Consider the following 25940-nt stretch of genomic DNA (forward strand, 5'->3'; position numbering starts at 1 on the left):
GCTGCCCATCCTTCTTCCTCTGCTCTGCATTTCCCAGGGATCACGCCACAAATATCTCACACTCCTAGCTTCATCTCAGCATCCATCTTCTCAGGCTGAAGCTGATGAACATTTTTTACTCCTGCACCTCTCCCCAGGACACCTTCCTTGGGCAATGCCACTCGAGTGCCAGGACTTGCAGGGTCACCAGGGGTACCCACAGAGGGAGTGGAGAGACACGGAAGTCCTGCTGCCACTGGTCAGAACCTTTATTCGCCTTGGGGCCAATTTCTCACCCAAACAAAGGGCACTGTGATTGGGCAAGGGTGGGGCTGTCCCAGCAGGGACAGAGAGTGTGGACAGGAAGGTTTCCAACAGTGTCTCAAGTGGGGTGCTGTGCACTCGGGAGGGGGTGAGAGCATGAGACTTCTGGGGGAGCAGCCTAGGCCTCCCCTTGAGAGGGCAGGCCCGGTTGTGCAGGGCGAGGACACATCGTAGAGAGTGGGGCATTCTCTCAGGACATCTTTCTTCAGTACTCAAAAGTAACTGTCTTGACCCGCAGGTACTCGTTCAGGGCCTCCTCTCCTGCAAGACACCATGTGCCATTGGGAAACATCCTCACAGCAGCCCCTACAGCAGGCCTGACACTGTTCTGAGCACTGCACCCCTGTTGTCACACAGATCCATGCAGCAACCATGTGGGGTCAGCTTAGGCTCAGCCCCAGTTACAGATGAGAAGCTGAGGCCCTGGGGGGTCAGGAATCAGTTGGGTGGATAGGGGGAGGTGAGGATTCCACCACAGGCATCAGAATACAGACCAATCTGGGGCAAATGTTCCAGAAACTTCCCTCCTCTGACTACCTCCTCTCGAGGGATGGCAGTCCCATCAGCCAGAGGGCAGCCAAGAGGCTCTTTTGGGGCCCTTACTAACCAGAGGTGCCTGTTCCCACTGCTGCCCCCCCAGCTAATTCCAGGTCATGCCGTTACTAGGAAAGGGAACTCACAGGCACCCAGAAGCTGGCTGTGTTCTGCAGCTGTATGTCTGGCCCCATGACCAGTATGTTGGGTCTGTGGTTGCCTGACATCTCCCCCACCCACTAAGGTTAGCTCCAGGAGCCACACTTCACCAGACAGGGCCTGCTGAGTTCTCTTGGCTCAGACTCAATGGGCCATTGGGGATGCCTGGTTTATGTGCACAGAACACTGGGGATGAGGTGGCAGCAGAGAGGATGAGCTTGAGGAGCTCGGGGGGGCATAGCCTTAAGTGCCAGAGATTAGACCCTGGGGACTTGGCATGCACAGTCTCCTGGATGACAATAGCCCTTGCATATTTCCATGGAGGACACCAAGAAGAGGAGGTGGGAAGAGGTGGCAGACAAGGACAAATGGAGCAGGACTGTCCAACATCACACCTGTGCACATGCATGTGAGCGAGCCCCACCTCTGTGTGCACAGTGTGGTACCAGGCTTTGGGGGGTGTTGTTGAGGTCCCTTTAACCAGCACCTTTGGGGGTTCCCACAGCATGTGAAGGATGGATGGAGGGGTGGGAGAGAAAACAAAATAGCAACCACCTCCCTGAGGATCCTGAGCTGGGTTCAGGGATGGAGTGTTGGGAGACAGCTGCTCTCCCACGCCTTGCCCCCCTCACCACGGCTGGGCCTCAGAGGTAGAATCCCCAACTGGAACCGGTCTTCAACTGCTAGATTCCATAGTGCCAGGATGGGGAGAGTGGCACTCATCCTAAATCATGCAACAGCCCAGGGAAAGAGGAGTGCCAGACCAGATCTCCACTTCTCCTGTCAGGCCAGGCAGGTTGTATGTGGCTACTCGCTTGGGTGACATTGTCTCTACACTGGGGACTCACACCGCCCCATAGGCCTCCATACTCAGCCTCCATGGCTTCCCCTATTTCTGTGGATGAAGCTCTGACCATGGCCACCAGGACACTGCTCTCTGGCCCCTGCCAGCCTCCCTAGCCTCTTCTCCTCCGGCCTTCCTGTCCCTGAACTGAGGCCCTTCTCTGCAGCTCCAAGACCAAAGCTGGTCTCTCAAGACCTGCTATCCCCTCTTCCAGGAGCACACACCCTCAGGTCTTTATTCTGCCTCTTCCAGACACTGGTGTCTCAGTGCAGGCACCTCCTCCTGGGAAAGGCCCACCCTGGTCCCCCCTAAAGCCACCTTCCCAGTCTCCCTGGCCAGATCACTCTGTCTTGTCTGCTTCCTCCAGTCCTCACTTTCTAGCAGGATCTTGCATACCACCTGAATTATCGCCTGTCCCCTCTTGGTAAGAGGTGAGCACTGGCAGCCATCTTGTCAGTGCTACACCCCTGGCCCCCAGGACTGGGCGGGTGGGGGCCAAGAGGCCTTACAGGTGTTCAGAATTAGGTTACCAAGGTCTTTGCCAAAGCCGGACTGCTTGAACCCTCCGAAGGGAGCGGCCACGTCGGTCTTGTTGTATGTGTTGACAAACACGGTGCCTGCCTCCAGCTTGTCGCTAACATACAGGGCCTTGTTGATGTCCCTGGTGAAGACGCCAGAAGCCAGGCCAAATTCTGTCGCATTGGCCCGAGACAGCACGGTGTCCACGTCACTGCGGGGAAAACCCAGGAAGAACTCTGTGAAGAGGGTCATGGGGCCACCTGAGGCATGGGATGCAGGGAGACCTACCCCCCTCCTCCGAGGGGAGGTGCCACCTACTCCAAGCTTCCCATCATGCAGGACCCTCTGAGAAATCATGCTGGGCCGACAGCAAGTATGGAGGAGATAGGGCAGCTGAGAGAAGAGGAAAGAATGACAGGGAGGAAGCAGAGTAAAGTCAGACCATTCTGGTCATCATGGGTGAACCCCTCACTTTATAGACCAGGGGATAGGAGCCCAGAAAGTGGGACAGGCTCAAGCCACACCCACATGGAAAGGAACACCTGTCAGGCATTCCTCATGGAGCTGCCCTGGGGGCATCCCCACCACAGACATTATAGGCTTGAAGATTCAGCACAATATTTGCTTGGTAGATGGCAGAAAAGTGTCTCATTCTAACACAGCATGTGAAGATAATTTTGATAATTTTTTGACAGCTGGAAGTATGGTGTATTGAGGATGAGGTGCCATTCTAGAATCTGCTCAGAGGTGCTACTTTGAAAAATAATAGTCAGGAAAAGAACCTGTGGTAAAGCAATTATGGCCGGTCCCTATTCCTCTCCTGGCCTCGATGACTTGCTGGACCAATAGGAGAGGGGAAAGTGAAGTTCCGGGATGCCTGAGGCTGACTGATGGTTCTTGAGGAGGCTTACATCTTCCACTGGCCCTCTTTGGGTGAGTGAGGTGCCAAGCAGCAACTGCCATGCCACAGAAAGCCTAAGGGGAGGCCCTGACATGGAGGTAGAGATGGCCAGTCCCATTGAATGTTGACCAAATTGAAGATTCACAAGTGAAATAAGTAACTTGTTATTCCAAGCCACTGGGGTTTGGTATGGTTTCTTACACAGCAGTGGATAATGGGAACAGGACCAGCAGGCTGTGAGAGGCATCAGAGAGATGAAGTGGATGCTCTCAGTTGGACCCAGCCCTCCTGGACCTCCTGGGACTCTCCTAACTTCAGTGGTTGACAAGGACTGGGAAGACTAGGCTAGGCTTCATCCTTAGCCTCCACCCCACCTGAATTCTCCTGGCCACACCCGCCACCCACAAAGCTCAAGGGAAGAACCCAGTAAAGCATGGAAGAGGATCCGGTTCTCAAGAGACATAAGCAGGGCACACTACCCATCAGCAAACCGAGAGATGATCATGATGGGCCCAAAGGACTCCTCCTTGGCTATGAACATGTGGTCCTCCACATCCGTGAAAACAGTTGGCTCGAAGAAGAAACCTAAGGGGGAGACAGAGGTCCGTGGTGTGTAGGTGGGTGGTCCTCTCCCAGGCCAGACCTGGTCCTGTTGGCCACCATGCACACATTCCCACTCTGGCACTGCAATTTGTGACACCTGTGTGGTGAAGACCACATGCTGTGGGTGCCTTTCCTACCTCAGGAATATGAGTCCATGGGATTATCACAACTCTTTCAACTAAACGTTGCTGAGGAAAATGAGGCTAATGCTCAGTGTTGGTCTGTGATAGAACAGCGATTCTGTACCTAGTATAGCCCTTCAGGTGGCTCTCCATCAGTCCCTGTGGAGTAGGTTGAGTAGGGGGAGGTCGGACACGAGTTCTGATAGACAGGATCTCCCAGAACTGCTTCCCATCTCCTTCCAGACACCTCAGTGTGGGTGCTGATGCCCCAGGCACAGAGGCAAGTGCCTCCTGCTCTCCTGTCAACACATGTCCACCACCTACTCCCATCCAGACTGCTGCCCCTACAGGCCCTGGTTCTAGGTGGAACCACCTCTGATCGCAGAAATGCTTCCTCTATTTCTCCTCTAGAAACAGAGTGCAGGGGCCCTGAGACCCTACCTGACTGAGATTTCATTTAGCCTCACTAGGGAAAATTGAGAGACATGAAATTTTCTCTTTCTGGTTTTTAGAAAAACAAAAAGAAATTAACTTTAAAAGTAACTTAAGGGGCGCCTGGGTGGCTCAGTCGGTTAAGCGGCTGACTTCGGCTCAGGTCACGATCTCACGATCCGTGAGTTCGAGCCCCGCGTCGGACTCTGTGCTGACCGCTCAGAGCCTGGAGCCTGTTTCAGATTCTGTGTCTCCATCTGTCTCTGACCCTCCCCCGTTCATGCTCTGTCTCTCTCTGTCTCAAAAATAAATAAACGTTAAAAAAAATTAAAAAAAAATTTTAAAAGTAGCTTAAATAAAATATTCCATATTTTTCACACATTTGTAAATTATATTGTAACATTAATTACAATTTTTAAAACCAAAGTTAGGTATGAGGGGTGCCTAGGTGGCTCAGTCGGTTAGGCATCCAACTTTGGCTCAGGTCATGATGTCGTGGTTCGTGAATTCGAGCCGCGTGTCAGGCTCTGTGCTGACAGCTCAGAGCCTGGAGCCTGCTTCGGATTCCATGTCTCCTCTCTCTCTGCCCCTCCCCCACTCACACTGTCTCTCTCTCCCTCTCTCTCTTTCTCAAAAATAAATAAATACTTTTTTTAAAAGTTAGGTATGAACACATATTGGCTCATGTGGTGTGGCCTGTATTCACTCAATCTGCAAACGAACTGTTGCCCATCAGGTGCTGGAGGCTCTGGGCTGGCCAGGCTCTGTCCCTTTCCTGTTCCTTCATACTCTTCTCTGCCCTTCTGGGCCCCATGAGGGGGACTGTATGCCCATGCTCCCTCATCTTCTGGCTTCTAGTAGAGTTTGTACCCCATAGCTCTACCCCTCACCAGATACCAGGAATTCTATGTCCTCCTCTTGGCCCTCAGGCCAGGGGGTGGTGATGGTGGCTCCCCACTGTTCCTGGTTTCGAGGTAATGCACTCCCTCCCCTCACTGTTCTGCAAACCATGCCTTCAGTCCACTCTCTCCAATCAGCCTCTGAACTCTGCAGAGAGTGGCAGTCAGTGGCTATACAATTGTCACTGTAGAAGATGCCAGGGAGCAGCTGTGACACAGGAGCACATATGGTCTGGGTCTGGCTGTTATTTGAGCTGGTTGGTGAATTCACCAGGTGGTGAAACGGGAGCTGGTTGCTCATCAGAGGAGCAGCAAATGCACAGGGAGCAAGAAAAGGTGAGATGTATTCAGAGAGAATAAAAAATGGCTGGAGCATGTGTCATGGGCGAGCAAGTTAGAAACAGATCATGGAAGACCCTGTGTATGAAGTGAGGAGATTGAGCTTGTCACTGCAGGGGGATGGGTCCCTGTAGAAATTGCTCCAATGTTGGGGAAGATATAAGCAGACTTCTGGCAGCTACATGAGTGAAGGGTTAGCATGGCTCAAGAGGTTCCTCAGGAAGCAGACATGATGGTCCAGGCAGGACAAGCTGTGGAGAGTTGGCAGGATGGTAGGAGGGATGCAGGGCAGGCAAGAAAGATTTTTAATTTAAGAGAATCAGGCAGTTAATTTAGAGTAGGGGGTCAAGAAAAGAGAGGAGTCTAACATTCATTGTTTCCTTCCCTCCTTCATTCCATGAAATTAACTCAGGTTTCATATGAGTCTCAGTGCTGGCATGAAGGACCTAATGGTGTAGACAGAGACAGACACAGTGTCTTTCCCCATGTAGCAGGCAGTCTAACAAGGAAGCAGTTCAAATAGTCCATGCTGCAGCTCCTGCTCCTCTGGCTGCAGTGACTTGATAAGATGGAAGATTCCAGACAGGCAGGTGTATGCCTGGGTCAGGTTGGGGCTGGGGGAACTCAGATGTGACGGATTCGGTACCCATTCAGTTCAAAGGGGCCGTGGACATAAAGGTGGAGGTGTCCAGGTGGGCAGGATTTCTGGATGAGGAGGAGCTTGGAGACAGATATTTGGGAGGGTACGAGCCACTGCAGGGGGTGAGATCCTCCAGGGAAAGTGTCTGCCATAAGCAACACTCCAAGCTCAGGAGAGACTTGAGCATACCTCCATTTAAGGGACAGGTGGTGAGGGAGGTTCAGTGAAGAGTGGCCACTGAGAAGTAATGCCAAAGATAGAAAGCCATGAAAGCCAGTGCCATGGAATCCATAGGAAGAGAGAATTTCAAGGATGCACAGAGGTGTATGGCAAATTAAAGTCCACTATGATACACATTAAACCAGCACTGACTGGATTTCAGCTTTGCTGTCTTCACCTTGCCAGCACCACGCCTGGTCTGGCAGGTGTCCAGATAGCCAAGGCCATGGCATCCAGTGTCACAGATGGGCCCTGAGGCCTGGGAGCCTAACCATGGCCTTCACATACCTCCAATTAGAAGTAGACAGGAAACCAGAGGCCATGCTACTGGCCTTTCAGTTCACCCAAGTGGAGTGCTCTGACTGACCTGGCCGAGGGACTTGACTCCCACCACAGACCAACGTGGCCCCTTCCTCCATGCCACGCTGGCAGTACTCTATTAGCTTCCGTAGGTGGGCTTGGTGGTTCTGCGGCCCATGGTTGGTGTCCCGGTCTAAAGGGTTACCGATCTTCATCCTCTTCACCTCTTCTACCTGTGGAAAGTTCTCCCAGTCAGGTCTTGCTCAGGTGCCCAAGTTCCTGGCAATGCTCCAAACCTGACCCACTGACATTTTTGCATTTGGCCTCCAGCCACTGGCCCCTGAAGAAATTCCACACACCCTCAGGATGTTCCATATTCTGGTTCCAAACATGCCTTCCAAGCTGAAACCCAAGATGTATCCTATGTGCAAGGAGACCTGAGCGTAGCATCAGATGAGCTGGGAAAACAGAGGTGTCCAGGGATATGGGTGAGGGCCAGACATGGGGTTGGGGGTGGTGTCAACAGAGTGTGTCTCTACACTGGTCCTGTGCCCAGCTTCACAGGCCAAGAAGCTGAAAGAACATTTGTCTGGGGATTCCAGAACATGGGATGGGGATGGGGATGGGGCCAGGGAACACCAGTCCTGCTGCAATGCCCCGGTGGTAAGAGTAGAGCAGAGGGGCCTGGGCCTTGAGTTCACCCACTCCTGCTCCCACTTCTGCCTGCTTCAGGGCCCAGCTTCAGGGCCTCCTCCTTCCAGGAAGCCTTCCCTGTTGCCTCAGCCAACACAAAAGTCTTTGCTGCCTGGAGACGCAGGTCTGGGTCTCCACAAAGGATGTGCCAGATGGTGTCTGCTGGATTCTGGGGCTGAATGCAGAGAGTCATAAAAGCCTCTGAGTATGGGATGCTGTGCTATGGAAAAGAACTCAGGTGGCATAACCAGTGGGATGTAGACATCAGAACTTCTGGGCTCCAGGCTAGGATCCACCCCTTCCATTTTTCTCTCTCCAGGCTCCTTCCTTGGTTTCCTAAAATCAAACAAGGTCATCTACACCCTCCTTGTGGCTGCATCAAGGTCAGGCCTGACTGGTCATCTCCTCTACCTCTGAGGCGAGGGCTGTCTCACCCCTCCATTCAGGCTCTGCGCACACACTCCAGACAGGCCTAATCAGATGCAGCAGACACTCAAGTCCCTGAGGAACACCCTCTGCCCTTTCACCAAGAACCTCTTCTCTGTGCTGAAGGGGGTCCCCATCTCCTGCTTTGCTCCCCTTCTCTGCTCTCACTTGGCCACCCTCCACCCAATCTCCCTAGGATTCCAAGAGCAACAGTGCTGAGTGTCCTGAGTGCACATCTCCCTTGCTATATTTGGGAACTGAGATGATCCTGACAGTTATCCTGGGATTCTGACCCCTGACCTCATCCTGCGGGGGTTCCATAACTCTCTTGCAGACTCCAGAAGGGTTGTACTCCCCATAACCACATCCACTCAGTGAGCCGCCCCCTCCATCATGATTCCCCATCCGTGTCCCAGGTTCAGCTATTCCTGTGCTGGGCGTGTCACAGCGAAGGACTTGCTCAACCAGGCTGCCCAGCTCCCAAACTACAGTGGGTTATACACCCACTGTATGCACTTCCCATCGGGGTGGAGCTGGTTTCCCACCCTTTGAAACTGGGGTGGCCTGTGACTTGCTTTGGCATGTAGAATGTGGCATGAGCAACCTTTGAGAGATCCAAGAGGGCTCTCAACTCCTGCTCTCACTCTTGGGAATCCTGCCACTGGCCCCACATGTGCCCGAGCACACACTGTGAGAGGAAGCAACACAAGGACAAAGATGAGCCTCCCCAGTGCAGCCACCAGTGCTCCTGCCGGCCGCAGATGCACGAGCCAACCTCAGGTGAAACTGGGTTGGTGCCCACGGTGCCAACCCACAGGACTATGACTGCATGAACAGCATTTACCAAAGCCACTAAGTTTGGGGACTAGCTTATGACATGGAAAAAGCTGTTACACTCCCTTTTCTAGAAGGTCTGCTCCTTTCCTCCCTGCCTTTCATATTTTTACCCATTATGCAAGACCCTCTCCAGGGACACCTGGGTGATTCAGTGGGTTAAGTGTCCAACTTTCAGTTTCGAACCAGGTAGTGATCTCGCTGTTTGTGGGATCGAGCCCCATGTTGGGCTTTACACTGACAGCATGGAGCCTGCTTGGGATTCTCTCTCTCTCTGTCTGTGCCTCCCCCACTGAAGTGCACATGCACTCTCTCTCTCTCTAAAACAAAAGACCTTCTCCAGAACTCCTTCTGAACACCTGTCCTGCCTTGTCTCAGTCCTGCTCTCTCTTTTTTCCTGGCTTCATACAGTGTGTTTAAATCTGCACACAGGTGTTGTGTTCCAGCATCCCCTCCCTTACCCACTGTGATCAGACTCTCCTTTCCAGGATGTGGGGAAGGGCTCTTGGCTGAAGCTGAGCCAACCAGAGCCCTGTGGGTCCTGCAATCACTAAATGGACCAGAGATGGACCTGGGACCCTAGTCATGCCAACCAACATCCTCCCCCACAGCCTTTTCTAACAGAGTCAGTGGGGACAGGGTGACTTTCCCTCTGGTTCTATGCTATCAGCGCCATGCCCCTGTGGGCACCCATCCCACAGCAGCCATGAGAAGTGGTTGCTGATGGTCCCAGGTCCCAGGGAGAACTCCTCTAGTCCATGGACACTCACAGCCAACAACTGTTGAGAGGGGATAAAAGCCTGGCCCCTTGACCCAGGGGTACACCTAAGAGCTGTCCTTCTTGCTCCAGAGTTCCTATGTGTGGGTCAGGCTAGGGCTGGATGTCACTTGAGACCATGTCCTGTCTCTGTCCTCTCCTAGTCCCTCTCACCTCTTAGTCTTCACCTGAGAGCTCATCCTTAGTAAGCCACATGCACCTGAATTCCTGGCTCAGGCTTCACTGCTGCAGACGTGCCCTAGCACAGGCCCTTTCTGGTTATGCCAGTGTGAGCTGCAGGGTTGCTATTTCTTGCTGAAACAATAAAAACCAGTAAAAATGATATGGCTTTGCCTGAGGGTTTCCTTGCTCAGATGAACAGTGCCCGACTCACCTGGCCCAGCCCTGTCTCCCTGTCCCCAACCCCCTGCAGCCCAAGTCTTCCTGGTGAGGACTCTTCAGCATAACTTACCACCTTCTGCACAAAGTGGTCGTGGATCGAGTCCTCTATGAAGAGCCGGCCCGCCGCAATGCAGTTCTCACCTTTGTTGAAGAAGACAGAGCTCATCCCCTTCAGAGAACGGATAAAGATGCTGGCTTACAACCTCTCCCAAGGCACCATCCCCCCACGTCCCATCGGCCCCAGGTACCCCCTTCCTATAAGGAAGGGGAAGAATGTGTATGTCTTGACCTTTGATGGGATGGTGGGCCAGACCCAGCCAGTGCTGGGCATACAGGCTCCACTCATTCCTCAGTCACCTCAAGAGGAGAGATGAGTCCCATCCCCTGGGGACACCTGTGTCCACACTGCAGAGAGTGGAGCACAAGTGGGAGTCGGGGAGTGAGCCTGGAGACCCTGTATACAGGCATGCTCCCTGGGGTGATACAGGAGGGGTCAGAACTCACCCTCTTGGGGCTGGGCCTGGAGGGTCTGTTAGCTTGGAGCAGGCAGCAGCCCCATGTCTTTGAGGGACAAGGTGCCAGCTCAGGCCTGAGAGAACTCCTGGCAGGGGTCCAGAATGACTGTCCTCAGTGGCTCAAGGGAGCCTGTATTTTGGACCTGGGGAGTCCTATGTGGGGGGCCAGGGGAGGAGGGTGAGCCTGACTGCTCTGGGTCAAGCTCAGCTCTCATGGCAGCTGGGATTGCACTGCCCAATGACATGGCCTGGGCTGCTGGCCCTGCAGCAGTGGCCTTGGCACCAGGGTCAAGACCCTTGGGCTGATGTACTTGTCTCCCTCAGCTTCCCTGAGGCTGTACTCTCTTTCCTGTCCATGCTGGGTGTCACATTGTGCTTCAAGACACCTTGAGACTTAGACAGAAGGGGGCATATTTGGGCACATGGTTGAACATGGCCTTACTGGCTTGCTCCCAAAGTGTGGAGAGGGGGACTGAGGCATAACAATGAGTGACAATACGAACATAAGGACAACTGACACACAGCACCTGCTACATCTTCTAAGCCCTTCAGACTTACTAGCATGTTGAATCGCTGTAACAACCATAGGTGTATTCTCCCCATGATACAGGTGAGAATGCAAGGGCCAGAAAAGTTAAGTAACTTGCCTGAGGCTGCCCAATGAGTCAGTGGTGGAACTGGGCAAACAGACATAGCAAAAAGGAAAGGTTTTCATGCTGACCAGAACAGATGGGAACATGGCTAACATTTCCCATTTGGTGAAGCTGATTTCAAATCCTGACAGTTATGAAACTTCTCGGGAAGTTTGTTTTTCTGGAAGGCATATGGAATTCTTTGTCCCCTAGGCCCCTTCCTGCCAGTCTAGGCCAATTTTGTGAGTTTGTGGAATCAGCGATGGGCACCCCATGTCCACCCCCACCCCCCTCAGGCCGGCCCTCACCATCTGCACAGCCTTGCTGAGGTCACAGTCAGCAAAGATGATGAGGGGCGACTTCCCGCCCAGCTCCAGGGAGACCTTCTTCACGTTACTCAGGGCGCAGCTGAAAGGGACATAGGTTGGTAGGGCTGAGTCCCTGGGAGATGGGGACACAGGGGCTCCAGGTGGAGGAGCCGAGGGAAGCTCCAAAGCATGCTGTACTCAAAGAGCAAGAAGAGGGTCAGAGGGGGCTTCTCCCCACTCCCACACTCATCTGCTCTCCCTGCCTCACTCCTCTCTCCACACCACTGCCTTCCTCCTCCTCCACACCCAGGCTATGCCCACAGTGGGGTCTTTGCTCTCACAGCCCCCTCAGGACCCTTCCTGCTTCACATATCCTTGAACTTGGTTCATCACTTCCTTCTGGCCTCTGCTCCAATGTCCCCTTGCTGGGGTGCCTGCCCTGGTTGCTCCCTATAAATTGGATGCTCCTGAGCTCTGTGCCTGATGTGCTTTGCTGTGTGGAGTATTTGTGTCTGACCCTGCCCGTCAGAGAATAAGCCCCACCAGGGTGGACAGGCATGTGTCTTGTCATGCAGCTGTGTTTATCCAATGAATAAACCAAACACAGAACCAATCCCCCATTGGGGTGGTTACAGTGCCATAGGGCCTTTGGTCCCTTTGGATGTTTAGTGACAGGTGTAAACAGAGAGAAGTTGGGGGTCCTTCGCATGCTATATCAGTGGGCACAAAGTGGACTTACTGATACTGTCCTCAAAGGGACGCTCACAGGAGTGGGCCAGTGAAACACAAGCATGGCACAGGGTGGGAGTGGTGGGGGGGTCTCCTCACTCAGGACTTACCCGGGAAGAAGGCTCTCATCTCAGGTGCCAGCCTCAGGGTATTCTTGGAATGTCCTCAGATGATGGCAGTCCCCAAGCCACAGGACACCCACCCAAGCCCTCCTGCCCTGAAGTCCTCAGAGCTGACATTTACTGAGCCCTCACTCACCCTAGCACATATGTGCTTACATAGGACTATTGTCTACACAGCATTGGGAAGACCAGCTGATTTACTTGTAAATCAACTGCTGTGACTACTTGCAGTTAGCCCCTGCCCCCACTCCCGCATCCATCCATCTGCACCCCAACTATCAGTCCTGCACCACCACCAGCCTCCCTCTCTTCAATGCTGAGGCTTGCTCTGCTGCACTCAAAACACTTCAGAGTTGCTCTTCCTGGACCCATTCACAGGCTGTGATGTCAGCCTCCACTGACCCTAAAGATACACTCTACTAGCCACATTGGCTGTGGCTCCTGGCCCAGAAAAGGATGCCATGTAAAGCTGCTGTGATCCTCATAAACATGGTGCCCACTTAAGGAAGGCACCAGGGCCCAGGATGCACCCTGTCCCACAGAGAGCATGTGTGGGGCCAAGGGGTGAGAACCCCATCTTGTGGGGGCACAGAGAGGCCCCTGGAGAGCAGGGTCATGGGCTACAGAAGTGTCCCAGGGAAAAAGAACACTGCTCTGCACTGGGGGCTACAATAAGGTGGTGTTTTAACACAAGAGAAGCCTTTCTCCCGTGTAATTGTCATGTCGTAGTTGGACTGCTCTGGAAGGTCTCACACACGAGTCTTATAGCACAGGCAGTGGTGGGTGGTCATGTGACCTCAGAGAAAGGCATCACTATGTCCAACAGAAATTCCAGCTCCTCTCTATTTGTAACTATTACTCAAGTACACATGCCTGAAACCCATCCCCAGAATTCAGCTTCAGTGGGGTCGTGCTGGGGCATCCAGTGTTTGTCTTGGGACAGCCAGGGCTATGAGGTACTGTGCTGCAGTCCAGCCCTGTCTGTAGCCCCAAGCTTGTTGTTTGCACAAACCAGCACCTCGGAGCATGCAAACTCAACTGGTGGGGAAATTGAGGCCCGGAGGGTCAGGGCTTGGCCCTGGTCCTATCATGAATTATTAACAGATCCAGGGCATAGAAACCCAGGTGGTTTGAGGCAAGTCCCGGGAAAAAGAGACAAAAGGATGTTCTAGAACAGGGCTGTCCAACAGAATAGAACAAAAGCCTCAAAGACCAGCCACAAATGTAAGAGAATTTTTTTTTTTACTAACCACTAAAAAACAAAAGTAAATTCCTTTTAGTTTTAAAAGAAACACTAAGAAGAAACCAATGAAATTAATTTAAATGTATTTTATTTAACCCAATTCATAAATTATTTCAAACTGCCATCAATATAAAGTTATTAATGAGCTACTTTGGGCACTAAGTTTTCAAAATCCAGGGGGCCTTTGACACTTGAAGCCCATCTCAATTCAGAGCAGCTCTGTCCCAAGTGGCCATGCATGCTCAGGGCCCCAAATCGCATGGAGCCTCCAGCAGCCCCAGGTCTGAGTGTGCTCCGTGGAGCAGCTGCACTGGCCTCCACAGGGGCTGGTCAGAAACTCAGACACTCGGCCCGGACCTGCCTCAAGCTCACACACAGCACTGTCCACATCTTCACACTGTGACTAGGGGTACCCCCAACACCTACCTTTTCATGATGTGTTTTCCCACCTCTGTGGAACCTGTGAACCCAATTTTCCGCACATCGGGATGGTCTGAGAGTCTCTGGCCAACCAGCGAGCCTGCAGGTTGGAGTCAGTGAGGGAGTCAGGGCAGCCAGCAGGTGCTGAGGGTAAGGTACAAGCTCTGCCACCCCTCACACGTGCCTCTTTAGGCCAGGCCTCTGGGCTGTGCACCCCAAGTACTTAGTACCCTCCATGCCCGGGGCTTATTCCCTCTCTGCTGTGGGCAGAATTGCATGCCCTAAAAATTCATTATGTCAACCTCTAGTACCTCAGATCTGACTGTGTTGGAGACAGGGTCTTTAAAGAGGTAAGTTAAAATAAGGCCATCTTCTCCTTTCTTCAACGCACACTGTCTCCTCTTCACCCTGGCTCGCCTCTTCAAATGCCATCTTCAGACACATCATCCTCTAAATCTGCCTGCGATCTGGATCCATTTATGATTCCTCTGACTGCTCAGTATCTCCACTTGGATGCCTTGCAGCCTCTCATATTCAACATATTTGACACTGAACTCTTAATCTTTCCCCAGACGTGTTCCTTCTCCAGGTTCTCCATTTCAGTAAACAACCTCTCTTTGCAACCAGTTGTTCAAGCCAAGAACTGGGAGTCAGTCTTGATACTTCCCTCCCCACCTTATCAACTGCCTATTCCTGGTCTCCTCCACCCAGTCACCCCTTCATTTCCATGGCTCCCCTGCCTCTGAGCTTGTAAAACTGCATGTGCCCAGGTGCACCTGTGAAGATTCTGGTTCAGTTGGTTTGAAGTGAGACACTCTCATCCTCTACATATAGTTAAGAAACTAATTCCATTCCACAATTCTTGTTAAAAAGAAAATAACTGTTTGGGAAAGAAAATATTTGCAAAAGACACATCTGATAAAGGACTGCTATCCAAAATATACAAAGATCTCGAGGCGCCTGTGTGGTTCAGTTGGTTGAGTGTCCAACTTTGGCTCAGGTCATGATCTCATGGTTATGAGTTTTGAGCTCACATCAGGCTCTGTCCTGACAGCTCAGAACCTGAAGCCTGCCTCAGATTCTGTGTCTCCCTCTCTCTCTGTCTCTCTCTCTCAAAAATAAATAAACATTAAAAAATATATATACAAAGATCTCAAAAAAAGAATCAACACTAAGAAAGTAAACCACCCAATGAAAAAATTGCACAGGCAGTGTCTGTACACACACCACATCAAGAAGATATACTGATGGCAGATAAGTATATGTAGAGATGCTCAATATATGTCATTAGGGATTGCAAATTAAAACAACAATGAGACACAACTACACAATTATTAGAATGGCCAAAATCCAATACACTGACAGCACCAAATGCTAGAGAGGATGTGGAGAAAGAGGAACTCTCATTCATTACTGGTAGGAATGCAAAGTGGGTCAATTGCTTTGTGAGGCAGTTTGGTCATTTCTTACAAAAGTAAACATAACCTTAGCATATGATCCACCAATCACAGTCCTTGGTATTTACCAAGTGAGTTGAAGGCTTATGTCTACAGAAAACACTACACATAGATGTTTATGGCAGCTTTATGCATAGCTACCAAAACATGGAAGATACTGAGATGTCCTTCAGTAGGTGAATAGATAAATAATCTGTGGCACATCCAGACAATGGAATATTATTCAGCACCAAAAAGAAATGAGCTATCAAGCCATGAGAAGATGTGGAAGAAACTTAAATACATATTACTAAGTGAAAGAAGCCACTCTGAAAAGACTGTATACTATATGAGTCTGACTATATGATGTACTGGAAAAGGCATAGCTATGGAGACAGTGAAAGATTGCCAGGGGTTGGAGGAAGGGAGGCAAAGTAGGTGAAGCACAGGGAAGTCCTAGGGCAGTGACACTATTCCATATGATACCACAATGGTGGAGGCATGTCATAACACATTAGTCATAGAATGTACAACACCAAGCGTGAATCCTGATGAAAACTATGGACTTTGGGTGATAATGATGTGTCAGTGTAAGTTTGTCAATTGTAACAAATGTACCACTATGTTGTGCGATGTCGATAGTGAGGGAGGCTGTACACACGTGGGGATATGAGGTATATGGGAACTCTCTGTACTTTTTACTCCATTTTTTCTGTAAACCTTAAACTGCTCTGAAAAATAAAGTGTATATCATCATCATCATCATCATCATCATCATCATCACTGTTTCAGGCTGTTCAAGAAATATTCACAAGAATGTGTCATATATCAGATCACAAAGAAATTCTCCATTTTAGGGTCACCTGGGTGGTTCAGTCAATTAAATGTCTGACTTTGGCTTAGGTCATGATCTCACAACTTGTTGGTTCGAGCCCTGCATTGGGCTCTGTGCTGACAGCTCAGAGTCTGGAGACTGCCTCGGATTCTGTGTCTGTGTCTGTCTGTCTGTCTCTCTCTCTCTCTCTCTGCCCCTCCCCTGCTTGAGATATTTCTCTCAAAAATAAATAAACGTTTTAAAAAAGGACATCAAAAAAAAATAAAATTTCTATTTTAAAGATTTTGTTTTTAAGTAATATCTACACCAAATGTGAGGCTTGAACTCACAACCCTGAGACCAAGAGTCGCTCACTCCACTGAGTGAGCCAGCCAGGTGCCCCAGAAATTCTCCATTTTAGAAAGCAGAATGTTTACAGGCTATTGTGGGTTGGGTTGTGTCTTCCCCCATTCATATGCTGATATCCTCAGAATGTGACTTTATTTGGGAATAGGGTTGTTACAGATGTAATTAGTTAAAATAACATCCTTAGGGTTGGCCTTAACCCAGTAATGGATTTATTAGGTCAATGGTATCCTCTGACACAATTTGAGAAGTGCCTGGGTGGCTCAGCCAGTTGAGCATATGACTTTTGGTTACTATTCAGGGCGTGATCTCATGATTTGTGGGTGTGAGCCCCACATCGGCCTCTGTGCTGTGTGGAGCCTGCTTGGGATTCTCTCTCCCTTTGTTTCTGTTCCTCCCCTGCTGGCTCTCTCTCTCTCTCTCTCTCTCTCTCTTATCTCCAAATAAATAAATAAATCTTAAAAAAAAAGTGGGAGGGAGACTTGAATACAGACACACATAGAGACAAAGTACCATGTCGAGATCAGAGCAGAAATCAGTGATGCTTCTAAAGCTAGGAAAAGGCAAAGAAGGATCATCTCTAGAGCCATTAGAGGGAGCATCGCCTTAGTGACACCTTCCTCTCTGATTTCTAGTCTACTTGATCCGTATGATTCTGTTGCTTAAGCTACCTAGTTTGTGGTATTTTGTTATGGCAGCACTAACAAACAGGCAAAGGCCATATTCTCTGATCATGACATAATAAAACTAGAAACATAGAAACAGAATTTTAGAAAGAAAAAACAATTGGATTTTTTAAAGTATTACTGAGTCAAAGAAGATATCAAAGCTACAGTTGTATGTTATTTAAGAATAATAAAAATATGAACACAATAAATCAAAAAGCATGAGGTTGGAGTCACTGCTGAAGACTAGTATGACAATTCCCAGGGAAATAACAATAACTGGTGAAAATGATTTACAAAAAAAAACAAAACAAAACAAAACAAAAAAAAAAACAAAAAAACAAAACCATATACAGTCTCTGAAAATTTTCCTAAACTTCCATTTAAGCAAATGAAGAAACATTTATTCAAGTAAATCTACTAAATCTCAGTAAGAACAGTGAGAGTCTGTGGTAACCAAGCCATGAACCATTCTCTCCCTCCAGGTGATGGAAACTCTACCCCAGACAGGTGTGGCCACGAAGGCAGGGTTCCTCTCCTCCATTTCCCACTCCAGGGATATGACATCTCACCATTTTTCACCTCCTCCAACTCTTTTAATTTTTTTTTACATTTTTTAAAATTTATTTTTGCGAGACAGAGAGAGAAACAGAGCATGAGCAGGGGAGGGGCAGGCAGAGAGAGAGGGAGACACAGAACATGAAGCAGGTTCCAGGATCCAAGCTCTGAGCTGTCAGCACAGAGTCCTATGCGGGGCTTGAACCCACAGACCGTGAGATCATGACCTGAACTGAAGTTGGATGCATAAACAACTGAGGCATCCAGGCGCCCCCAACTCTGTGTTTTAAAGGCTAAATTCTTGCTGACTATGGCTTCCACCTAGTCCCTACTCATAAAGAGAAGGCTCTAACCCAGGTGTGGCAGGCTGAGACCAGGGGGCCTCATCTGCCTAATTCCAGCTCCCTCATAGGACCCATCACTTGTGCCAGAGGTTCAGAGATTTGGGGCAGGGGGAGAAGATTTCTGTAAGAACTGAGAGCTTCTAAAAAATACTGACTTTATTGGAAACTGTGTGGTGAGGTTGAATTTTAAGGGCATTCTCAAAAACAACGGAGATTTTGGGGATGAGCCCTTAAGAGAAGGCTGATAGCTCTATGACAGCATTAAGGTAAGCCATAGGTCAGTTAGTTTACCAGAGAGAACCAGGGGAGAGCCCTCTGGGTAGAAACAAACCTCAAAGTCTGGCCTCAAAAACTACCCCTGCAAAGGGGTCCAAATTTAATTGGATCCTATCATGGAGCAATTGATGTCCCAGGCCATTGTTGAAAACAATAGAGCAACCAGACTAGTTAGTGGAGCTGAACTGCTGAATATGACACCAAAAGGGCAGATAGCAACACAGAGAACAGGGGAAAAGAGAGTCATAGAGAGCCCTGCTAAAACTGCTATCATCCCATGCTCAAGGCTGTGTCCCTGACGAGTGCCATCACTGGCTACACACCACAGGGCAAATAGACTTCACTCAAATAGCCTGGCCAAGTCATTAAAGACATAAACAAGCAAATAATGAAAACAAACTTTGCAAAGGGAAGAAGAGGATATTACCTAAATTGTGCCAGCTTTTAACACAGCTATGATGCATGCAAAGAAATAGGAAAGCATAACCTATCACAGGATAGAGAAAAATAAGCAGGCAATAGAAGCTGAGAGGGCCCAGACGTCATACTCAACAGACAAAGATGTCAAAGCAGCCATTATATATATGTTCAAAGAACTAAAGGAAACCATGCATAAAGACCACACTTGTCTTCATCAAGTAGACAATATCAATAACAAAATTTTTTTATATGTAATTTATTGTCAAATCGGTTTCCATACAACACCCAGTGCTCATCCCAACAGGTGCCCTCCTCAATGTCCATCATCCATTTTCCCTCTCCCCCACCCCCCATCAACCTTCAGTTTGTTCTCAGTATTTAAGAGTCTCTTATGGTTTGCCACCTTCCCTCTCTGTAAATTTTGTTCCCGCTTCCCTCCCCCATGGTCTTCTGTGAAGTTTCTTAGGATCCACATAAGAGTGAAAACATGGTATCTGTCTTTCTCTGTATGACTTACTTCACTTAGCATAACAGTCTCCAGTTCCATCCACATTGTTACAAAAGGCCATATTTCATTCTTTCTCATTGCCAAGTAGTATCCCATTGTATATATAAACCACATTTTCTTTATCCATTCATCAGTTGGTGGACATTTAGGCTCTTTCCATAATTTGACTATTGTTGAAAGTGCTGCTGAAAGGGGTACAAGTGCCCCTATGCATCAGTGCTACTGCATCCCTTGGGTAAATTCCTAGCAGTGCTATTGCTGGATCATAGGGTAGATCTATTTTTAATTTTTTGAGGAACCTCCACACTGTTTTCTAGAGTGACTGCACCAGTTTGCATTCCCACCAACAGTGCAAGAGGGTTCCCATTTCTCCACATCCTCTCCAGCATCAATAGTCTCCTGATTTGTTCATTTTAGCCACTCTGATTGGGGGGACGTGGTATCTCAGTATGGTTTTGATTTGTATTTCCCTGATGAGGAGTGACATTGAGCATCTTTTCATGTGCCTGTTGGCCATCTGGATGTCTTCTTTAGAGAAGTGTCTATTCATGTCCTCTGCCCATTTCTTCACTGGATTGTTTTTCAGGTGTGGAGTTTGTTGAGTTCTTTATAGATTTTGGATACTAACCCTTTGTCCGATATGTCATTTGCAAATATCTTTTCCCATTCCTCGGTTGGCTTTTAGTTTTGTTGATTGTTTCCTTTGCAGTGCAGAAGCGTTTTATCTTCATGAGGTCCCAATAGTTCACTTTTGCTTTTAATTCCCTTGCCTTTGGAGATGTGTCGAGTAAGAAATTGCCACAGCTGAGGTCAGAGAGGTTTTTTCCTGCTTTCTCCTCTAGGGTTTTGATGGTTTCCTGTCTCACATTCAGCTCCTTCATCCATTTTGAGTTTATTTTTGTGAATGGTGTGAGAAAGTGGTCTAGTTTCAACCTTCTGCATGTGGCTGTCCAGTTCTCCCAGCACCACTTGTTAAAGAGACTGTCTTTTTACCCTTGGATATTCTTTCCTGCTTTGTCAAAGATTAGTTGGCCATACTTTTGTGGGTCCAATTCTGGAGTCTGTCTTCTGTTCCATTGGTCTATGTGTCTGCTTTTGTGCCAATACCATGCTGTCTTGATGATGACAGCTTTGTAGTAGAGGCTAAAGTCTGGGATTGTGATGCTTCCCACTTTGGTCCTCTTCTTCAATATTACTTTGGCTCTTCGGGGCCTTTTGTGGTTCTATACAATTTTTAGGATGGCTTGTTCTAGGTTTGAGAAGAATGCTGGTGCAATTTTGATTGGGATTGCATTGAATGTGTAGATTGCTTTGGGTAGCATTGACATTTTAACAATGTATTCTTCCAATCCATGAGCGCAGAATGTTTTTCCATTTCTTTGTATCTTCTTCAATTTCCTTCATAAGCTTTCTATAGTTTTCAGCATACAGATCTTTTACATCTTTGGTTAGGTTTATTCCTAGGTAGTTTGTGATTCTTGGTGCAGTTGTGAATGGGATAAGTTTCTTTTATTCTCTTTCTGTTGCTTCATTGTTAGTGTATAAGAATGCAACTGATTTCTGTACATTAATTTTGTGTTCTGCGACTTTGCTGAATTCACGTATCAGTTCTAGCAGACTCTTGGTGGAGTCTATCGGGTTTTCCATGTATAATATCATGTCATCTGCAAAAAGTGAAAGCTTGAGTTCATCCATGCCAATTTTGATGCCTTTGATTTCCTTTTGTTGTCTGATTGCTGATGCTAGAACTTCCAACACTATGTTAAACAACAGCGGTGAGAGTGGACATCCCTGTCGTGTTCCTGATCTCAGGGAAAAAGCTCTCAGTTTTTTCCCTATTGAGGATGATATTAGCTGTGGGCTTTTCATAAATGGCTTTTATGATGTTTAAGTATGTTCCTTCTAACCTGACTTTCTCGACAGTCTTTATTAAGAAAGGATGCTGAATTTTGTCAAATGCTTTTTTCTGCATCGATTGACAGGATCATATAGTTGTTATCTTTTCTTTTATTAATGTGATGTATCACATTGATTGATTTGCAAATATTGAACCAGCCCTGCAGCCCAGGAATGAATCCCACTTGATCATGGTGAATAATTCTTTTTTTACACTGTTGAATTCGATTTGCTAGTATTTTGTTGAGAATTTTTGCATCCATATTCATCAGGGATATTGACCTGTAGTTCTCTTTTTTTGCTGGGTCTTTGTCTGGTTTGGGAATCAAAGTAATGCTGGCTTCATAGAATGAGTCTAGAAGTTTTCTTTCCCTTTCTATTTTTGGGAACAGCTTGAGAAGGATAGGTATTATTTCTGCTTTAAATGTCTGGCAGAATCCCCCAGAGAAGCCATCTGGTCTTAGACTCTTATTTATTGGGAGATTTGTGATAACTGATTCAATTTCTTCGCTGGTTATGGGTCTGTTCAAATATTCTATTTCTTCCTGTTTGAGTTTTGGAAGAGTGTGGGTGCTTAGGAATTTGTCCATTTCTTCCAGGTTGTCCAGTTTGTTGGCATATAATTTTTCATAGTATTCCCTGATAATTGCTTGTATTTCTGAGGGATTGGTTGTAATAATTCCATTTTCCTTCACGACTTTATCTATATGGGTCCTCTTCCATTTCTTTTCGAGAGGCCTGGCACAGGTTTATCAATTTTGTTTATTTTTTCAAAAACTAACTCTTGGTTTCATTGATCTGCTCTACTGTTTTTTAGATTCTTGTTTATTTCTGCTCTGATCTTTATTATCTCTCTTTGTCTGCTGGGTTTGGGGTGTCTTTGCTGTTCTGCTTCTAGTTCCTTTAGGTGTGCTGTTAGATTTTGTATTTGGGATTTTTCTTGTTTGTTGAGATAGGCCTGGATTGCAATGTATTTTCCTCTCAGGATTGCCTTCACTGCATCCCAAAGTGTTTGGATTGTTGTCTTTTCATTTTCATTTGTTTCCATATAATTTTTAATTTCTTCTCTAATTTCCTGGTTGACCCATTCTTTCTTTAGTAGGGTGTTCTTTAACCTCCATGCTTTGGAGGTTTTCCAGACTCTTTCCTGTGGTCGATTTCAAGTTTCATAGCATTGTGGTCTGAAAGTGTGCATGGAATGATCTCAATTCTTTTATACTTGGTAAGGGCTGTTTTGTGACCCAGTATGCCATCTATCTTGGAGAATGTTCCATGTGCAATCGGGAAGAAAGTATATTCTGCTGCTTTGGGATGCAGAGTTCTAAATATATCTGTCAAGTCCATATGGTCCAATATATCATTCAAGGTCCTTGTTTCTTTATTGATTCTCTGTCTAGATGTTCTATCCATTGTTGTAAGTGGAGTATTAAAGTCTCCTTCAATTACCACATTCTTATCAATAAGGTTGCTTATGTTTGTGATTAATTGTTTTATATATTTGGGTGCTACCGAATTCGGTGCATAGACATTTATAATTGTTAGCTCTTCCTGATGGATAGACCGTGTAATTATTATATAATGCCTTTCTTCATCTCTTGTTACAACCTTTAATTTGAAGTCTACTTCTTCTAAGTATGGCCACTCCAGCTTTCTTTTGACTTCCAGTAGTGTAATATAGTTCTCCATCCCCTCACTTTCAATCTGAAGGTGTCCTCAGGTCTAAAATGAGTCTCTTGTAGACAGCAAATAGATAGGTCTTGTGGGGTTTTTTTTTTTTATCCATTCTGATACCCTATGTCTTTTGGTTGGAGCATTTAGTCCATTTACATTCAGTGTTATTATAGAAAGATATGGGTTTAGAGTCACTGTGATGTTGGTAGGCTTCATGCTTGTAGTGGTGTCTCTGGTACTTTGTGGTCCTTGCAACATTTCACTTACAGAATCCCCCCTAGGATCTCTTGTAGGGCTGCTTTAGTGGTGATGAATTCCTTCAGTTTTTGTTTGTTTGGGAAAAAACTTTATCCCTCCTTCTATTCTGAATGACAGACTTGCTGGATAAAGGATTCTTGGCTGCATATTTTTCCTGTTCATCACATTGAAGATTTCCTGTCATTCCTTTCTGGCCTGCCAAGTTTCATTAGATAAGTCTGCTACTACCCTTATGTGTCTACCTTTACCTGTTAGGGCCCGTTTATCCCTGGCTGCTTTCAGAATTCTCTCTTTATCCTTGTGTTTTTCCAGTTTCACTATGATATGTCATGCAGAAGACCAATTCAAGTGATGTCTGAAGGGAGTTCTCTGTGTCTCTTGGATTTCAATGCCTGTTTCCTTCCCCAGATCAGGGAAGTTCTCAGCTATGATATGTTCAAGTACACCTTCAGCCCCTTTCTCTCTCTTATTCTTCTTCTGGAATTCCTATGATATGGATATTGTTCCATGTGATTGCATCACTTAGTTCTCTAATTCTCTCCTCGTACTCCCGGGGTTTTTATCTCTTTTTCTCAGCTTCATCTTTTCCATAATTTTATCTTCTAATTCACCTATTCTCCCCTCTGCCTCTTCAATCTGCACAATGGCTGTCTCCATTTTATTTTGCACCCCATTTATAGCATTTTTAAAATCATCATGACTATTTTTTAGTCCCTTAATCTCTGTAGCAATAGATTCTCTGCTGTCTTATCAAGCCCAGTGATTAAGCTTATGACTATTATTCTAAATCCTTGTTCCATTGTATTGCTTAAATCGGCTTTGATCAATTCGTTAGCTGTCACTACTTCCTGGAGTTTCTTTTGAGGAGCATTCTTCCATGTCGTCATTTTGGCTAGTTTTCTGCCCCTGATGTATTTTAAAAGCTTGTGTGCTCTACACCTGACAGCACTGCTATATTAAATGACGGTTATACACTGTCCAGGGCCTGGCACTTCAGGAGTTTTTTTGGGGATTGTTACTTGCTCTCTGTTGTTGTGACTTTTGTTGTTTTAGTACCCTATTCATAGTGATAATATGGACCCTCCACCAGGTGTGCTTTGATTTGTTCCTTGGAGTAGCCCTGTAAAGGAAAACAGATAGACAAACAGGAGACAAAAACATGCAAACACACAAACAAATAACACAAACAAACAAATAAACAAAAACAAAAAACTAAAGACAAAAAAGAAAAAAAACCCAAAACACCAACTACAAGTAAAGGAGAGGATGGAGGTGGTGCTGATGGAAGAGCACATACAAAGGGAGAAACAACAGGAGTGGGGGGGGAGGAATAAACATTGATTAGGCAGAGAGACTAAAAGGCTTAATCCAGAGAGAAGGGAAAATAAAGAATGAGGCAAGGAAAACAAAACGAGGATAAAGTTACCCAGACAGAGAAACTTATGGCTTGATTATTCCAGAGAGGGAGAAGGGAGTGTAAAGAAGCAGGTGTAGAACATGTATCAAGACAATGGATTAAATATGTCTGTTTAGACAGACCAATAACCAGAGTAACCAGCCTAGGGGAGGGAAGAGATAAGGAAGAGAAATGGTGGGGGAGGAGAATATATCTATATATGCAGAGTGGACCTAGAGTTAATCCAGGTAATGCATTGCTTGTTGGGAGTAGCTGTCTGTAGGATCCGTGCAGCTCCAGTGAATACACAGTTACCCAGTGCAAAGGGGTGTGGTTTTGTGTAATCGGGACCCACCTCCACTAAGGACCCCGGGAGTGATCCCTGAGGCCCAGCCTTGGTGGTGGTGTTGGTGTGGGGGGGAAATGGTGATGCCCCAGTCTCTTCTCCATGGAGCTGGACCCCATGGAGTCAGTTCGAGTTGTCTTCACTGTGACAAGAGTGCAGATGGGGTGGTCCTTCTCGCTCCACCAACTCCCCTGACCCTGCACTTGGCTAGCATGCAAAGTCCCGCTCCATGCACTCTGGCACTGGGGAAGTGCCTTTCAGTGTGGTCTGATATGTGGTCCCAGCTGGCTTTGTCTCTGCCACCGCATTTCAGGGAGGACCACCTTCTCCTACTGCAGACTGAGAGCTGCTGCCCTCACCGGGAACCCCCCAGGGTGGCGGACGCAGGCAGCCTTTGTCTTTTCCCACAGCATTCCAGGGAGATGGCCACTTTTTCCTCCTGTAGACCGCATGCTTGGCCCAGCCACTGTGCCCAGGGGTGGTGGACGCAGGCAGGTTCTGTATTATCACACAACCCTCTAGGGAGGGAACCACTTTTTCCAACTGTGGACTCAGCCTCTGACCTACCACAGCACCCAGGCCTGGCTCCCCTCCTCCCCAGATGCGAGAGCAGGGAGCTGGCTCCAGTTGGAAGAAAGCCCCATAATTAGAGATCGAATCCTTCTCAGTCTCAGTCCGAGGTCTTTCTCCTGTCTAGATACAGTCCTGCACTTCCCTAGCCACTCTTTCTCTTCCCTTTGTCTCTGCACAGAAGGGGGTCCCTCCCCTCCATGCCCATCTATCTTTTTTCCAGCTTTCCCATTTTCTTCATTGTAGTTTCAGTCTATTTTCCTCCCAGGCTCTGGTGTTTTCAAAGTCCTTCGGCTTCTACACTTCTTTGTTTGAGAGACGTGGGAAGTATGGATTCCCCCTACTTCTCCACCATGTTGGCCCCTCCCCCAATAATAAAATTTTTAAGAACCAGCTAGAAATTCTTGAATTACAAAGTACAGTAACTGAAATAAAAGTATCAGTAGAGTGGCTCAACAGTAGGTTTGAACTGGCAGAAGAAAGAATCAGTGAACTTTAAGCTAGACATTATGCAATCTAAA

General features: G+C 47.6%; 1 protein-coding gene across 5 annotated transcripts in view; it reads right to left on the reverse strand.

Moving 5' to 3' along the window:
* Positions 1 to 224: 224 nt before the first annotated feature.
* Positions 225 to 25940, reverse strand: part of ALDH1L1 (aldehyde dehydrogenase 1 family member L1) — a 116431-nt gene continuing 90715 nt past the window's right edge. For 4 of the 5 annotated variants that reach the window (XM_086697251.1, XM_086697254.1, XM_086697250.1 and 1 more), the window contains exons 17-23: positions 13902 to 13995; positions 11382 to 11481; positions 9997 to 10095; positions 6882 to 7047; positions 3740 to 3845; positions 2371 to 2570; positions 225 to 564 (exon numbers count right to left, since the gene is read on the reverse strand). In XM_086697251.1, the coding sequence (XP_086553377.1) occupies positions 509 to 564; positions 2371 to 2570; positions 3740 to 3845; positions 6882 to 7047; positions 9997 to 10095; positions 11382 to 11481; positions 13902 to 13995 (821 nt within the window). In that variant the 3' untranslated portion in view covers positions 225 to 508. The remainder of the gene's footprint in view (positions 565 to 2370; positions 2571 to 3739; positions 3846 to 6881; positions 7048 to 9996; positions 10096 to 11381; positions 11482 to 13901; positions 13996 to 25940) is intronic. The other variant, XM_086697253.1, reaches the window with a different exon arrangement.

This window comes from Puma concolor, chromosome A2, assembly GCF_028749965.1.
Source record: "Puma concolor isolate L17-30 chromosome A2, mPumCon1.1.hap2, whole genome shotgun sequence".
Classification (NCBI taxonomy): Eukaryota; Metazoa; Chordata; class Mammalia; order Carnivora; family Felidae; genus Puma; species Puma concolor.